The sequence below is a fragment of the Cyprinus carpio genome, chromosome A7 (genome assembly GCF_018340385.1).
Source record: "Cyprinus carpio isolate SPL01 chromosome A7, ASM1834038v1, whole genome shotgun sequence".
In the NCBI taxonomy this organism is placed as follows: domain Eukaryota; kingdom Metazoa; phylum Chordata; class Actinopteri; order Cypriniformes; family Cyprinidae; genus Cyprinus; species Cyprinus carpio.
In genome coordinates this window covers 1656607-1671775 of record NC_056578.1, presented here as the reverse complement: position 1 = coordinate 1671775, position 15169 = coordinate 1656607, and the positions used below count along the sequence as shown (strand labels likewise).

The 15169-nt window shown below is 37.5% G+C and overlaps 2 protein-coding genes across 2 annotated transcripts; both read left to right on the top strand.

Annotated features, from left to right (window-relative positions):
- Window positions 1-814: 814 nt before the first annotated feature.
- LOC122134558 (SLAM family member 5-like) lies at window positions 815-3220 on the top strand. Its single transcript, XM_042759306.1, has 3 exons — window positions 815-1124; window positions 2152-2460; window positions 2640-3220. Exons 1-3 carry the CDS (start codon window positions 995-997, stop codon window positions 2918-2920), a joined length of 720 nt encoding a protein of 239 aa, XP_042615240.1. The 5' UTR covers window positions 815-994; the 3' UTR covers window positions 2921-3220.
- A 2202-nt stretch (window positions 3221-5422) lies between these two features.
- On the top strand, window positions 5423-14408 carry LOC109091131 (carcinoembryonic antigen-related cell adhesion molecule 5-like). Its single transcript, XM_042759255.1, has 4 exons — window positions 5423-5607; window positions 11213-11248; window positions 11413-11676; window positions 13948-14408. The coding sequence occupies exons 1-4, from the start codon at window positions 5577-5579 to the stop codon at window positions 14406-14408; spliced, it is 792 nt and encodes a 263-aa protein (XP_042615189.1). The 5' UTR covers window positions 5423-5576.
- The last annotated feature ends 761 nt before the right edge of the window (window positions 14409-15169 follow it).

Below are 15169 nucleotides of genomic sequence, written 5' to 3'. Positions count from 1 at the left end.
ATGCTAGAAAAGAGGGAGTCCATAGTTTCTGTTACATCATCAAGTTGTTCTGAGGTTTTGGATATGCTAAGGAATTGGGATACATCAGCTGCGTCAGATATGAACGGAGCGCAAGTGCAATCCTGTGACAGTCTCGGGTGGTAATATTGGAGTGCGTGAAGGATAGATGCGAGGCACGAACACTGTTCAAGGTCTCCATTAATTTGTGCATGTAGTAATTTAATATGTATATATTTTGAAAACACTGGATTGCTATTGAAATCGCGATTCATTCGATTCTTAGCGTTTTAAATTGATTAATGTCCGAGATCGGCGATTCACGATTCAAAAATCATGTTTCAAGATCGATGCATATGCATCGTCAGGGTTTGTAATCGATGCATCGAGAAAACAAGTGAAACATGAATAAAGGTTTAGAAAGGTTAAGGATGTGTGGTTACGTGAGTTTATTACTCTGTAGTTCACCAGCTCACTATATACCACCCACTGCTATTCTTTCACAGCACCATCAGCGAATGAAGCTGGATGTTTAACTCGAACAGGAACAGGGACTCTCACAGATCAGGGCCTTTAACAAAGAGAGTCTTATTTCTAAGTGAAACTTCCTTATTCCATTTAGGATTTAATTTCACTTTGACTCCCTGATGAGCTGCCAGTACTTTGGTCATTTATAGTAATGCATATCTAAATGCTTACCCTTCACTTCCTACATGTTGGATGTAATGCTTGCACTCTTACACTAGAACCTAGTGGGAGGCGCAAACAAATTTAGACCAAAAAGCCCCTAAAACTCAAGCACAAATTCCAGGAGGCACTTCTTAAAGGTATCGTCACCGAAGCTCTTTGTGTGTTGTTATTTGTGCAGATATGCACAAAGTGAGAGACGCAGAGCAGTTGGTGTGAGGAAGCCTGTTATAGTCTCTTCTGTTTCACTGTGCTGGTTGATCAAACGCTTGTGCTCTCGCACAAGATGCTAGTGTGAGGAAGTCTGTTTATGTCTCTTCTGTTTCAGTGTATCTGCTGTCACGAATCCCTCAGTCTGTCGTCTAAACGTCTGGACATGAACATCTTTCAAGAGTCCCACTGCTCCATTTTAGGAGTTCTCCTGGTTTTCCTTCACCAAGGTGAGTGACTCCAGAAATACAGTAGTTATTCCTGTATGGGGAATGAATATGAGTATATTAAATGAATTAAATACAGCCCTATTCGGACAGTAATTATTTTCAACATGTACAGGGGTTAGTGTAGATGTGTGATTTCATTGCCGTCAGAATATTTTATTTTTTTCTGAAATGCTGGAAAGTAGGCTGTTTACAGGAACAATATTTCACAGCGAGCGGGAGCTGTTAAGAACAAGAAGAAGAAAAGCATGTTAACATTTGAAATGGGTCATTATTAACAGGAATAAAACTTTAAAACATGTAACCCTATTATATACAATTAACTACATCCTGTATAATTATACTTAACTATAGTGCATCTTTTATTCCCTATGTTAAACAGGAAATTTCAATAATTAATAAATAGGATATTATTTAATATCGATTAATAATTTTTATTCCAAGCATTTAACATTTTATTTACAGCAGAGAATCATGTGATCATGTGTGTCCCAGGGTCGTAGGATCTCAGAACTCACTTCTGCACTGAGAAACAATTACCGCCTGAATAGGGGTTATGTTTATGTTTATTAAATATGAAACAAAATGTGTTTAATGCAATGCATGCAAATGATCATTGACAGTTACAGTAGTTTACATAACTGTTTCATCTGTGAGAAAAGAGTTCAGCTCAGGAACCTCAAGCCTTATCTGTAGAGAATGTGTCCAGCTGCAGTGGAGCGTTATTTCTGTTGCAACCAGCTTTAGAATAATTCTAATAAAAATAGCCTATATATGTTATTTTGTGGTTTAACTTTGGAACAAATTGCTTTCTTGGTAATAATAAAGTTGACCATGACCATCACAAAGTGTCAGGTCTCCCCTTCCTTAGTGTCTTTAACCAGCCAGCAGAGGGCAGATGATTTACTCACATTTATTTATTTAATCAAATGTGTTGATTAAATGCATGTTATCTTTTGTTGAATGGGAAAAAATGGTATGAATTTATGACAGATTGTAACCATGTGTTGTTGTTTGTTCTGTATTGTAGGGTCATGTGCTGATCCAGATGTTGAGGTGCACAAAGCTGTTGGAGACTCCCTGGAATTAATCGCTGATTATCCAAAAAGAGATCTTGAAGTGCAGTGGAAATATAATCAGACTATATTTGCTGAGTATCCAAATGATGATCTCCAAAAAGTGAATTCTGAATTATTTAATAACAGGTTACAGATGAATAAGAACAATATTAGTGTAACAGTAACAGACCTTACACTCCAGGATTCTGGAAGATTTTCTATTGTTGCAGAAAGTAAATCTTTTCAATATAAAACAATAGTCTTTGTACTACATGTTCATGGTGAGTTTAATTGTTTGATATTTATTCTGTTAATGCTGTTAGGATGCAAATAACAAATTCTAAATCAACTCATTTAAGAACTGACACTGAATATGTTTGTGGTCATTTAACCGATATTAAATATTTCCTTAAGCATTAGAATGCTTACATAATTAATTTAGCATACTATTCTCCTACAGGTCTCATCAGAGAGGTAAAGATTGAGGACAATTATGTCTGGCTGCAATCAGAAAACATCTGCATGTTTCATCTTCGGTGTGTGGCGTCTGGTGATCCGAGTCCCTCCTACAGCTGGATCAGTCCTCAGACTCAAGGATCACAGCTGAATATCAACCTCAGTTTAGCAGAGAGCGCTACACTCAACTGCACAGGCAACAACACCGTCAGCGTCAAGTACACTACCAAGACTGTAGTGTGCACAGACAAATCTGAGGTTCAGCAGTTCTGTGTTAAAAGTTAAATGATTAAATTCTCGAAGGATTATACAGTTTACAAAAGATTACTTTGAAATAAAGACAAACTTAGAAACAGGCCACTCATTTTTGGAGACACATTTAAATGACGATATGTGTATATTTGTTGATTTGCTCTTAAATGATCATGTTAGATTATAATTCATCATGATATGTTCATGAGCAGTTTTAGGATCTGTACATATATACAACATGAACACAATTAAATCTCTTCAAGCCACCAGTTATACAGCATTATTATTTATCTTATTTACTTGTTTATTTCTGATTAAATGAACTTGCAAACATCTTGTCATGTGTCACATGCTGCTCAGTGAATCTAAAACACTACTTTGTACTCATCATCAAACCACAAACTACATTTTAGCAAAAATATTGTGCAGCAGCCACATCAGGTGCAAGTGTTTAATATTAAAGTAGCAGTATGATCTACATCAGGGGCTCTCAGCTCTGGCCCTCGAGGTCCACTTTCCTGCAGAGTTTTTAAGTGACGTGGCATACAGCCAAGTATGTTGAAGTGCCTTGTAGGTATTTTATGAGTGAATCAGTTAAAATAGCCAGACATGAGCTACTCCCACAACTATGCCTACAGTGATAAGTACTTAATACAACAAAGAGAAATAAGAGCCATATGAAATACCTAAAATAGTCTGACAGACAACAAAGGCAACAAAATAAAGGCAACATTTTTTAATTTATTTGTAGATGTTAGCCAGCTAGCTAGCTAGTTTGTCTAATTAGCATACCAATACCTTTCATTTCAATTATTTGCATACAGTGGAAAATTACTTCAACTTAATTAGTCTATTTCATTTTATGAATGCTAGATTATAGTCCTAGTCATGGTCTTTTTCAAAATAAATTGAGACAATTTTTTGGTGAATTAAAAGCAAGCAGTAATGTAACTGATACTGAAACAACATTACAGAAGCTTACATTTATTTTAAAGAAAATAAAGTCAAATTTAAATAAGCTGTAAACTCAAGCAAAAATGTTCCACAGTGTCAGTGTTGCCAGATAAGATGTTAGCCCTATTCAGACAGTAATTATTTTCAACATGTACAGGGGTTAGTGAAGATGTGTGATTTCATTGCCGTCAGAATTTTTTTTTTTTTTTTTTTAAATGCTGGAAAGTAGGCTGTTTACAGGAACAATATTTTACAGCGAGCGGGAGCTGTTAAGAACAAGAAGAAAAGCACGTAAACATTTGAAATGGGTCATTATTAACAGGAATACAACTTTAAAACATGTAGCCCTATTAACTACAACCTGTATAATTATACAACTACAGCGCGTCTTTTTCATATTTTAAAACAGGAAATGTAAATAATTAATTAAATAGGATATTAATATGAATTTATTATTTTTTTATTCCAAGCATTTAACATTTTATTTATAGCAGAGATTCATGTGATCATATGCGTTCCCAGGTTCGTAGGATCTCAGAACTCACTTCTGCACTGAGAAACAATTACCGTCTGAATAGGGGTTATGTTTATGGGATATCAATTAGAGGCTAAATAAACACCAAAGATGTTAGATATACACTCGCACTGTCTACGTTATGAAAACTGGTGTAACACAAACCTACTCTCAAATATTATAACAGAGTGCACATCACACCTCTCTTCATCAGTTTGCACTGGCTGCTGATAGCTGCTCGCATCAAATTCAAGGCACTGATGTTTGCCTACAAAACAACCACTGGCTCTGCACCAAAGTACCTAAACATGATAGTCCAGATTTATGCACCCTCCAGAAGCTTGTGTTCTCATGGACCTTAACCTGGACTGTTTCAAGCTGGAGGAATGGTCTGCCTATCTCAGTTTGAGCAGCTGAGTCTTTGGCCATCTTGAGTGACTAATGCTAACATCTTTTATTTTATTTTATTTTTTCTCCACATTGACTATTTTAACAGTCCTTACTACCTTTCTGAGCCTTGAACATTTCTTTTGTATTGCTGTCAGGGTCTGAAAGCTCTTGGATTTCATTAAAAATATATTCATTTGTGTTCTGAAGATGAACGAAGGTCTTACAGGTTTGAAACGACATGAGGGTGAGTAATTAATGACAGAATTTTCAATCTTGGGGGAACTATCTCTTTAAGAGGTCTAATAAAAGCATTGAGCGAATGGTGGCATTGAGCTGATAGTTGTGGTTTTACTTCAGCTTTGTTCTCTGCAGCTCTTTTTCACTCGTCTTGACTGCAGCCGCTTACTGTCGTCTATATGAAGGCAAGGCTTTTGACCGACAAACCGAGACCAGAGAGCTACTCACAATCTCACCAGAACGAACCGCAGTTCAGCTGCAAATTACAGCTGAAAGTATAGCTCAAATTACATGAAAAAATCTACAGTAGATGTCACCTTGTGATTTTACTTGCTATTTTCTGAACTGTCCTTATCTTGTGTGGCTGTGGGTGTGAATTTGCAAAATAACATAAACAATAAAATAACAGAACAATTCTAAAACAACTTTTCTGTGAAAGTCTTTCCAAGTAGAGGAAAGAATCTAAATATCTTAGAATGCATCTCTTTTTCTTAGAATTTTCATCTCTTCTTAAGGTGTGAAATGACACTTTAAACACAGGAAGTGTCTGTTTAAGAGCACACAGGGCAGCAGTTATTTTATTAATGTGTCAGTATGGGGTCCAGTGCACTGCCTCTAATCCTCTGTAAGTATTTTATTATATTCTATACTAGGGGTGCAAAACTCAGTTTCTAAAAGGTCACAGTCCACCAGTGTTTCAACATTGTTACCTTTAGTTCTCAAATCAGCTCAAATTTGCAGGGCTGCAGACCTCCAGGAACTGAGTTTGGCTCCCATCTTCTACACTATCTTCTATTTTCTGTTTCTAATATTCGTATTCAGTTGAAGATGAATTTCAGCAGGTTGTGCTGTGTGCAGGAGGGTTTGTGTCTTTAGTCTCAATGCTAATTGTACCCCCCCCCCCCCCTCCATAATCATGAGATTTGCATAGTCATGTCTCGAACACTTTAATACAAGAGAAATGGAACGTATATGCAGGGCACTTACAGTCGAATAGAATAAACAGCTGAAGCCATCAGAGAAACATACAAAAAGTGCAGAGCGGGGGTCGCGAGGACCAGGACTGCTGGCATTAGACACAACATGTCAAACCAAATGCCAACAAATGATGCTCAAGCTTATTTAAGAACTAATTTCTATTTTATGAGACACTTTTTCACTTATTTTTAACCAGTTTGTCTCAGTGTCATTTTTAGCAGAAAAACCAGAGCTGTAGTTCATTACATTAACATATGAACATGTTCCACCATTGCATGACAACCTGAAAGACTTTGGACTCGTTTGAAAAACATAATTATTATACATCATATTTATTATCATGTTTTATTTTGTGAAATGTTTTAATTGAAAATTGAGCTTTTGCTATATTTCTTTAAAATAAAGGCCACTTGTTTTGAATGTTGCAAAGATGTAAATGTTGTATCAGTCTGTTTACATTGTGAACACTAAAAGCACTGAGGTCACTTGCAGCAGTTTTCTTTTCTGGTTCACTTTAACTGAACTGAGATTGGTTCATTTAAAATATACTTTATGTGTAAACACATAAAGTGTCTAAATTCTTTTTGCGGCCACTGTAAAGTCATAATTAAGTTGAGGGTACCAACGTCGAACAGGAAGTGAGGCTGTGTGTATCTCAAACACTTTGACCTCATTGAGGAGTTTTGTAGCTTGTTTTGTTCCAGTGAAGAATCAGTGGTGTGAAACATTCACATTACTGCATGTAACGTGTTTGCAAGTATTTTAATACAAAAGTGAATTTTTATGTTGTAGTGAACATTCCAGGGCCCAGTTGTTGGTGGGGCCCCTCTTTGACCACAATAGTGAACAAAGGTTTGCTACTTTTTAAATGGATCTTGGTGGAGTAACCAGTGGTGGTGTCTAATTTTTTGTAGTGAGTATTCTGTAATTATTCCCTCCCAGCCTCATACTCACCCGTCCCAGAGCGACACCCCATAAGCACCACCACAGTCACTAATGCATGCAGTATACATGTAACTGAGAGCATTCTGAAAGATTGCTTATGTGTTATCAACATGTCAATTTATTATTAGCAACACAAGACTTCAACAACCAAAGACAAGCTGGGGAGACTGAACTGATTTTATACTGTTTAGTGGTAAAGGGATAGTTCACCCAAAAATGAAAGAAAGAAAAAAAAAAAAAAAAAAGAAAAACCACCATAGACAGCAAGGGAAGTACCACGTTCAAGGCCCAGAAATGTAGTAAGAACATTGTTTAAATAGTCCATGTGACACATCAGTGGTTCAATCATAATTTTATGAGACTCAGATTTCAACTGAAATATCTTAATTTGTGTTCTGAAGATGAACGAAGGTCATAAGGGTTTGGAACGACATGAGGGTGAGTAATTAATGACAGAATTTTCATTTTTGGGTGAACTATCCCTTTAATTATTTCCCTGCCAGCGTTTTTGAAAAAAGTTGCCAGCCACCGCCAGCATTTTCGATCATTTTCACATATATTTCAAGACCTCCAGAATATTTTGTTGTATGAATATCTGAACATGTAATACATCGAAATAAAGAACAAAGCTCTACTTTTAAACAAACAAAAAAAAGTTTTATTCTAGCTTCAAGCATTCTTTATTATTAATACTTGAATGTAGGTAAGTTTTATAAAAAAATAAAATAAATAAATGTATGAATAAATAACTTTTTGAGCAAAAAAAACTGAGAAAATCACATTTTTATCAAAGACTTGATCTGGATCATATTCAGTTTTATGGTCAAAGCAAAGATGCAGTAGATCACTTTCATCAACACCCCCAAAGCTTCACAGACCTTTACCAGTTCCGGGATCGCCATTTCACTCGGTAACATTAGGGAGTTATCATTTACTGTATTTGCTGGTTATTGTTGATGATCACATTATTTTTCATATGCATCTGCTTACATATGAGTTCACTCGTTTCTTCGTCTTCCTAGTCAGTGTTTTTGATCGGGAGATTGTGCTCTCAATCAGGAGATGTGTAAGGAACCCAGGAAATATTCGTTTTTGGCAGGGAAGTGTTTTCTCATAAATAATGGAAAATTCCATGTTTGGTGTGGAAAGAGTTAATAACCATCTAACTCATAAATCAGTTCACTTGCGCCTCTGCTTGCCGTATGCCAGGTGCTGATGGCCAGTTGTCTATATCCAGAATGCTGAGATCATGAAGCCTTTCACCTTCAAATGAGAGGCGCTTTTTCCAAGTTGTTGATTGGATTTTGTAGAGATTGTGGATAATCTTCATGAATGCTCTGAAGTGGTTGACTGCTTGAACCTCTTCCACAGCATCAGATACTGTACAGTCAGTTCCAAACGGTGGTTCATGCAGTGCCATGAAAAGATTTTAGGTAAGCTTCAGTCAGCCTGGTTGCCACACAGAAGTTCTTGCTTAACATGACACTGTCTCCATCAGAAACAAAAGAGACCCAGTTCTTTTGAAGCCACTCTTCACTGAAGCCTGCAGTGTCCAAACAGTTAAGTAGAGCAACTTCTATATCCTCCGATCCTTTGGCTCTCCAGCTCCACCAGCTCCAGGAACACTTTCAAGTTGACAATAGCCGCGTTTCCACTGTCGGGCCAAAAAGGGGCATGCTAGTGCGTGCCAGGGCCAGTCGCGTTTCCACTGTCACTTCCGGGGCTTGATCGTGCCTTCCTCGGGGCCAGCTGCCAGGGATTGTTGGCCTGACGAAAACCTTGGGCCTAAGCGGGCCAGCTGGGGCTAGAGGAGAGGTTATGAACAAAGGCCGAGTTTCTCCGCGTCTGGAGAATATGTAGCTCATTTCATAAATATTTCATATTTCATAAAGCTAACACCAGTATTAAACACTTTTTAAAATACATTGAGCTCAAACTGACTTTCAGTCAGCAGCGAGTGTTTGAAATAACTCGATCCGATCCGATGTGGATTATAATCACCATAAAAGGCAGAAATATTTATAAGCGATGCAAAAGAATATGCACGCTAGGTATTAACGTTACCATAGTAAACATGAAAAATGTGACCATTTAAAGAAATCAGACGCCAGCTTCTTATTCTCCATCAGAATTGTGTAGTAACATATTTTATCTATCATAAATCTCGTCTCGATAGTTTAGCTCCACGTAGCCTATGTCATAAAAATATAATAATGGTTTTTGTTCGGGAGCTTTTATAAAAATAGAGAAATTATCATTAATTTTAAATCTGATGTATGTGACTACAAATAAACAGAAACAGTCTCGACCGAATAAGCAGGCTATTTTTATATATTTTCAAAAATAAATAAATTAAATAGAAATATATTTATTTCTGTGACAAATTTTCAAGTCTGATAAATTGATTCATTATGCTCAATGTATCACTTATAGTAAAACATTGATGCTTTTGAATTTAAATATTTAACAAAGCATGCAAACAAAAGGCCGCTCTTATCGTGTTCGTTTTGTGATGCCGCATGTTCCAGTGATTTTTTTTTATTAGTTTTCTGATAACTTCTCTTTGTTGGTGAAATGATGGCATTGCATGACGTTGTCCCTGAGAGGCGTGTAATGGGCGGGTTTCAGTGAAGCGCAGCGGAGCTTCTGGCCCGACGGTGGAAACGCAGTGGTATTTTGGCCTCGTGCTACTGGCCCGAGGCTATTAGCCCCGCCTGGCCCATTTTAAGCCCTGGCTCACACTGGCCCGACAGTGGAAAATCGGCTAATCATGGCAGATTTGTGGCCTTATCAATGAGAACAGACAACTTGCTTGAAGACGACACAATACTTCAGCTTTAGTGACAGTTTTCTTAATGTGTGTTTAGATTAAGCAAATAAGTTCCACAAGTGGAAAGAAGGGTTGTCCTCACCGTGTTCCCCCTGCTCTGATGGAAACAGCCAATCAGAGCACAAAAATGGAGAACCGCCAAACTGCAATCTCCTCCTCAGTAGAAAGAGATAAAGGTACCCTTCCAGAAGACACTCCTTGTTGAGTCTCAGTCCTGTAAGGAGAGAAACATTAGCAGATTCCCTCGTTCTGAGTCTCCAGACTGCATGGTAGGAGACAGTAACAGATATACAAATGAGCCTGCGGCCCACTACAGACTGTAACAGATACATTCAGGTTCTGAGTCTCTAGCCTGCATGGTAGGAGACAGTAAGTCTGAGTCTCTGGCCCGTGAGGGAGAGACATCAAGAGACCACATCCTGAGTCTCCAGCCTGTGAGGAAAGAGACATCCTGCGTTCAGAGTGTTCATCCAGCAAGACAACAACAGATGCAGCACGTCCAGAGTCTCCATCCTAGACAGACAGCAGACTGACCAAGTTCTGAGTCTCTAGCCCAGAAAGGCTTTATTATTGTTATTATTTTTAAGTTTATCTTTTCATAAGAAAACATAACTCTGCCATAGCAACATCCAACTGAACCACTTGCATTTTATGCATAATGCACTTTAATCCTTTTTCATTTATTGTTGCACTTTATTATGATGCACTTTATTATTCTTCATTCATTATTTATTCAGCAGTAGTTGATTACTCCTGTCTATATTTTGTTAATAAAATGTATTTTATTAAACTTGTCTTCCTTGTATTGATAATACAGTAAGAGGTTCAAGTTAGGTATCTCACCAATCATTCTTATCTGATGTACTCAGTGACACATGATCCTGAAATCATAAAGTCATCTGTGACGTGAATCTCCATCACTCACTATTTCGCCTCCCTAGGTTGGTGAAAGCAAAATCACTACAATGCACTATGAGATAATGTCATAGTTACTGGCGTGAAAATTGCATGATTCTGCATTTGATATATTTTCAATTGCATCTTTCATGTTTTATGAAAAAGTGAGCAAATAAACCGTGGAAGCAAACAAATTCATTTGGGACATGTATGGTATAGAAAAGCAAAAATACAAAAAGAGAGCAAAACAAATATAAAAACAAAATGAGCAATAAAAAGCTAAACAGACAGCACTACAGAGATTGACATCGCATTGATTGATGGGAATATTGTAATTTGTTGTATATTGTGAACCTCAGTGCTTCTCTGTGCAGCAGTGAATCCATCAGTGAATCAACTCTCACATCAGTTCACGAGTCCTGTGATGTCATTGTGTGTGTCGATGTTGATGTTGCTCATCAAAACACAGAAAGACACTTTCAGTCAATGTAAAATAAACTAAAATAGACATGTTTCAGTGACTTGCATTGTGTTGAATAAATGAACATGCATCATATCTGTGTTTCTTTTTCGGGGTTAGTGCTGATGTTCCTCATCCACGCTGGACTCACTGAAGGTACTGTGATTTGATTTAACAAATGTGAATTGTTTTCTAGTCCTATTATGTTTATTTGCCTACAATGCAGTGTTTTTCTCATGAGGAGGTTTTGAGTTCATAACAGTTACTGATACAGTGATGCTGTTGGTGATCAATATCTCCTCATATGTGTATTAATACAGCGAGACCAAAAGCTGTAGTGAAGGTGACTCCAGATCAGCGTGTGTTCAGAGGAGAGACAGTCACTCTCACATGTGACATACAGGGAGCAGGAGACATTCAGTGGACATACAGCTGGTTTAAAGATGCTTCAGTCATCAGAGACGTCACTGAGAGAGTCTACACCATCACATCTGTGTCTTACAGTGGTGAATACAGCTGTAGAGGAGAGAGATCAGACTCACAGAGATCAGACACCAGTGCTGCTGTTACACTGACTGTATCAGGTGAGTCTTCAGATTCACATCTGTTTAATGATCATTTATTTGTTGCTCCAGTGCACACAAGTATAATATTGTTCAGCTCTGACTGATTTAATGGAACAATGTATGAAGAAAATGATTTGGTAAAATATATTAATAGCAACAATGAAATAAGACAGTACAGTTTATCCGTCAATCAGATACATGTGAAAGTTGTAGGTTACTATAACCCTGCATGTTTTCTTCAGAAAAATGAAGAAAGCGTGAAACAGTGTTAAAACTCACATCCACATTTTAAAGTCACAAGGAAAATTAGGTAGTGAAGGATCGTATCTTCTGTGTTCTGAGTGATTTAAAAAAAAAAAAAAAAAAAAAAAAAAAGGAAGGCAGGACTTGAGATGTGTTTACTGCACTAAACAACAGAGACAGATGTGAATGTGAGCTTGCTGTCAAAAGAAAGAGACAGAGTTTTAGTCAAGGGTGCAAAACTCAGTTCCTGAAAGGCCACACAGTTCTGCAGCCGTTAGTTTCAGCCCTGTTACCTGTAGCTCTCAAACAAGCCTGAAGGACTTGATTATTGTCACACCTGCCAGGAGTGCCTATGACAGCCACAAGAGGGCACTCCTTCCATCTTTGTCTTCTTATCATGGACTTCCTTTCCCATCACCCATTGCCTGGACTCATCATGCCTGATTACTTTCAGCTGTTGCTCTTTACCTTGTTAACTCACCCTGTATAAGCCTGGGCCCGTAGTCACAAAACATTTTATCTTACCACTAAGAGTTCTCCTAAAGAGCAGTAAAAGTTTTTAGCTTAGAGTTTCCTTTTAAAACCTATTCACAAAGCTGCTGAGACCAACTTTTACTAAAGACTTGGGAGAAATCTTAAACTGAGAGAAAGGGCAGGGTGACCTTCTTATGGATGACATCAGCAAGTTTACTAACTATGCCCACAGTGATTGGCTGAGAGGGAATGGGTTTCTGTGAATGATTTGATCATAGAAATATTGTAGAAGGAGGTAAATGTTTACCTAATTAAAGTATCATTTGAAAATTAAAACATGTAAGTTGTAGCAACTTTACATCCCTGCTCGCTCTAGTATTAACCTGATAAATGTGCACTACTGAGTGTTTGTGCGGAAGCTAGTAGCACGCGAAGGTGTCGTGGGTCACTGGCACTTTTTTTCCTGATAATTGTGGAAATAAAATATGCTGTCATTTTTGCTCATACAGATAAGAGAGTAATACATCATTCTACTCTTCTTTGTGTGCAAAGCACAAGAACTTCACATGTGCAATCACATGTTAAAATCACAAGAGAAATATGTGAAACTCACATGAAACGTGGTCTTGACCCTTTACCTACTATTTGGATTAGGACTGTAGATTACCCTTAATAAAGCTGTGTTTGGTTCTTCAACACAAGGCTCAGAGCAGTGATTCGTTACAATTAGCAGGATCAGGTGTGTTTAATTAATGATGAAGCTAAACTCTGCAGAGCTGCAACAGTTAAAGTGGACTGAATGAAATAAACTGGAGAAATCCAGCAAACTTCACGAAAAAGAAGTCTGTGTCATTTCACTGGATGGATGCATAGATGAATTAAGTTCTGTGTAACATTTACAAAATTTCAAAAAAAAGAGTCACTTTATGTTTTAGTCTTCCTTCACAGATATCCCCAGATCTACACTGACTGTGACTCCAGACAGTCCTGTATTCACTGGAGAGAGAGTCAATCTGAAGTGTGTGATTGAGTCTGACAGTGACTGGAGATATGAGTGGTATAAAGGTATATACTACAGTGTAATGTTACCGACGTCTGAGCGTTACACTGTAAACAGAGACACTCTCACTATCAGAGCAGTAATTACAGCTGATGCGGGTCAGTACTGGTGTAAAGCACACATAGATGGAAGATCAGTCTCATCACAATCAAGCTCTGCTGTTTCTCTCTCAGTGAAGGGTGAGTTTAATATCATTGTCCTCCTAAACTCTCTGTACTATATATTTGATCATTTATTCAGGTGAGACATTTACGCTGAAGCTACAAACTCCTAAAGTTCTCAGCCTAACATAAAAAACCATTAACTTAAAGAAAACAAAACACATTCACTGTAAGTCTGATAATTGTTTCAGATGATCTAATGTTGAACCACATTAAACCTGTAGTGAACCAGACGAGGAGAGACCATCACTCTCCTCTTTAACATCAGTGTCACACAAATACAGGAACTCAGATGATTAGATCATGTTTCTGACTAGTTCACTGAAAGAGCTCCGTCTTCTTTCTTCACAGATTCACCCAGATCTACACTGACTGTGACTCCAGACAGTCCTGTATTCACTGGAGAGAGAGTCGATCTGACGTGTGTGATTGAGTCTTACAGTAACTGGAGTCAGAGAAATGACCTGACATATGACTGGAGATATGAGTGGAGATATGAGTGGTATAAAGGAGGAAACAACAGTGTAATGTTACAGACGTCTGAGCGTTACACTGTAAACACTGACACTCTCACTATCAGAGGAGCTACTGAGTCTGATCAGGATCAGTACTGGTGTAGAGGACAGAGAGATAAAAGACCAAACTCATCACAATCAAGCTCTGTTTCTCTCGCTGTGAAAGGTGAGTTAAATATCATTGTCCTTCTGTATCACATGAATGATCACACATCCAATCAAAATACATTCTCATTCTCAGATGTTACATTTACACTACTCATAAATATGAATGTTACACTTCATTTGAGGGTTTAATTCTTTTTTAAATTGCTACAGAGCTGTTCACACAAGACCTGTTCTTGTTTACAACAGATGCAACAATTAAACGGTTTACAGGAATCTCAAAATGTTTTTTAAATTCGAAGTATGAAGTGTCGTCTTAAAAACACAACACTGGCTCTATAATGCTGATAAAACCTCGAGACACGACACAACAGCTAAAGGCTTCTGTCTGATGTATGTGAGCGCAGACCTGAACAACAGCTAATAATAGTTCTGTGTGAACTTACAAGTACACTCTTAAATAAAGGTTCTTTATTGGCTTTGATGGTTCCACGAAGAACCTTTAACATACATGATATCTTTCCATTGAACTAAAGTGTCTTTATATTGTTAAAATGTTCTTCACATTATGGAAAATGGTTATTTAAGCACTGTTCACTGAATGGTTCTTTGGGGGACGCAATATGTCTCTTCTATTGCATCACTATGACAACTTAAGTCACTTATGAATGGTGACTGGAGCTTTCAAAGTTCAAAAATGACCTAAAAACACCATGATTGTTTTAAAACAACCATCAAATGACCCATGTGCTATATTCCAATTCTTCTACGTTTATACAATAGGATATACACTGGTTCAGACTCACGTCATCAAGAATTCACTGTGAATATTCACAAAGTTGGACTGCTGCGCTGTATAACAATACCAAACCTGTGCTGAGGGGAAGCACTAATTGTCTAGTAGTGAGCAGAAAAAACTGAAAGCTTAAAAAAAAATCACAAATAAAGACATT

What these genes read in the sequence shown, in the direction of transcription:
- LOC109091131 (XM_042759255.1), top strand. Translation starts at nt 5,577, where the DNA reads ATGGGGTCCAGTGCACTGCCTCTAATCCTCT. An exon ending in TGCACTGCCTCTAATCCTCT is followed by an intron (nt 5,608 to 11,212) that starts GTAAGTATTTTA and finishes TTTCGGGGTTAG; the next exon opens with TGCTGATGTTCCTCATCCAC. An exon ending in CCACGCTGGACTCACTGAAG is followed by an intron (nt 11,249 to 11,412) that starts GTACTGTGATTT and finishes GTATTAATACAG; the next exon opens with CGAGACCAAAAGCTGTAGTG.
- LOC122134558 (XM_042759306.1), top strand. Translation starts at nt 995, where the DNA reads ATGTCTCTTCTGTTTCAGTGTATCTGCTGTCACGAATCCCTCAGTCTG. An exon ending in CCTGGTTTTCCTTCACCAAG is followed by an intron (nt 1,125 to 2,151) that starts GTGAGTGACTCC and finishes TCTGTATTGTAG; the next exon opens with GGTCATGTGCTGATCCAGAT. An exon ending in CTTTGTACTACATGTTCATG is followed by an intron (nt 2,461 to 2,639) that starts GTGAGTTTAATT and finishes ATTCTCCTACAG; the next exon opens with GTCTCATCAGAGAGGTAAAG.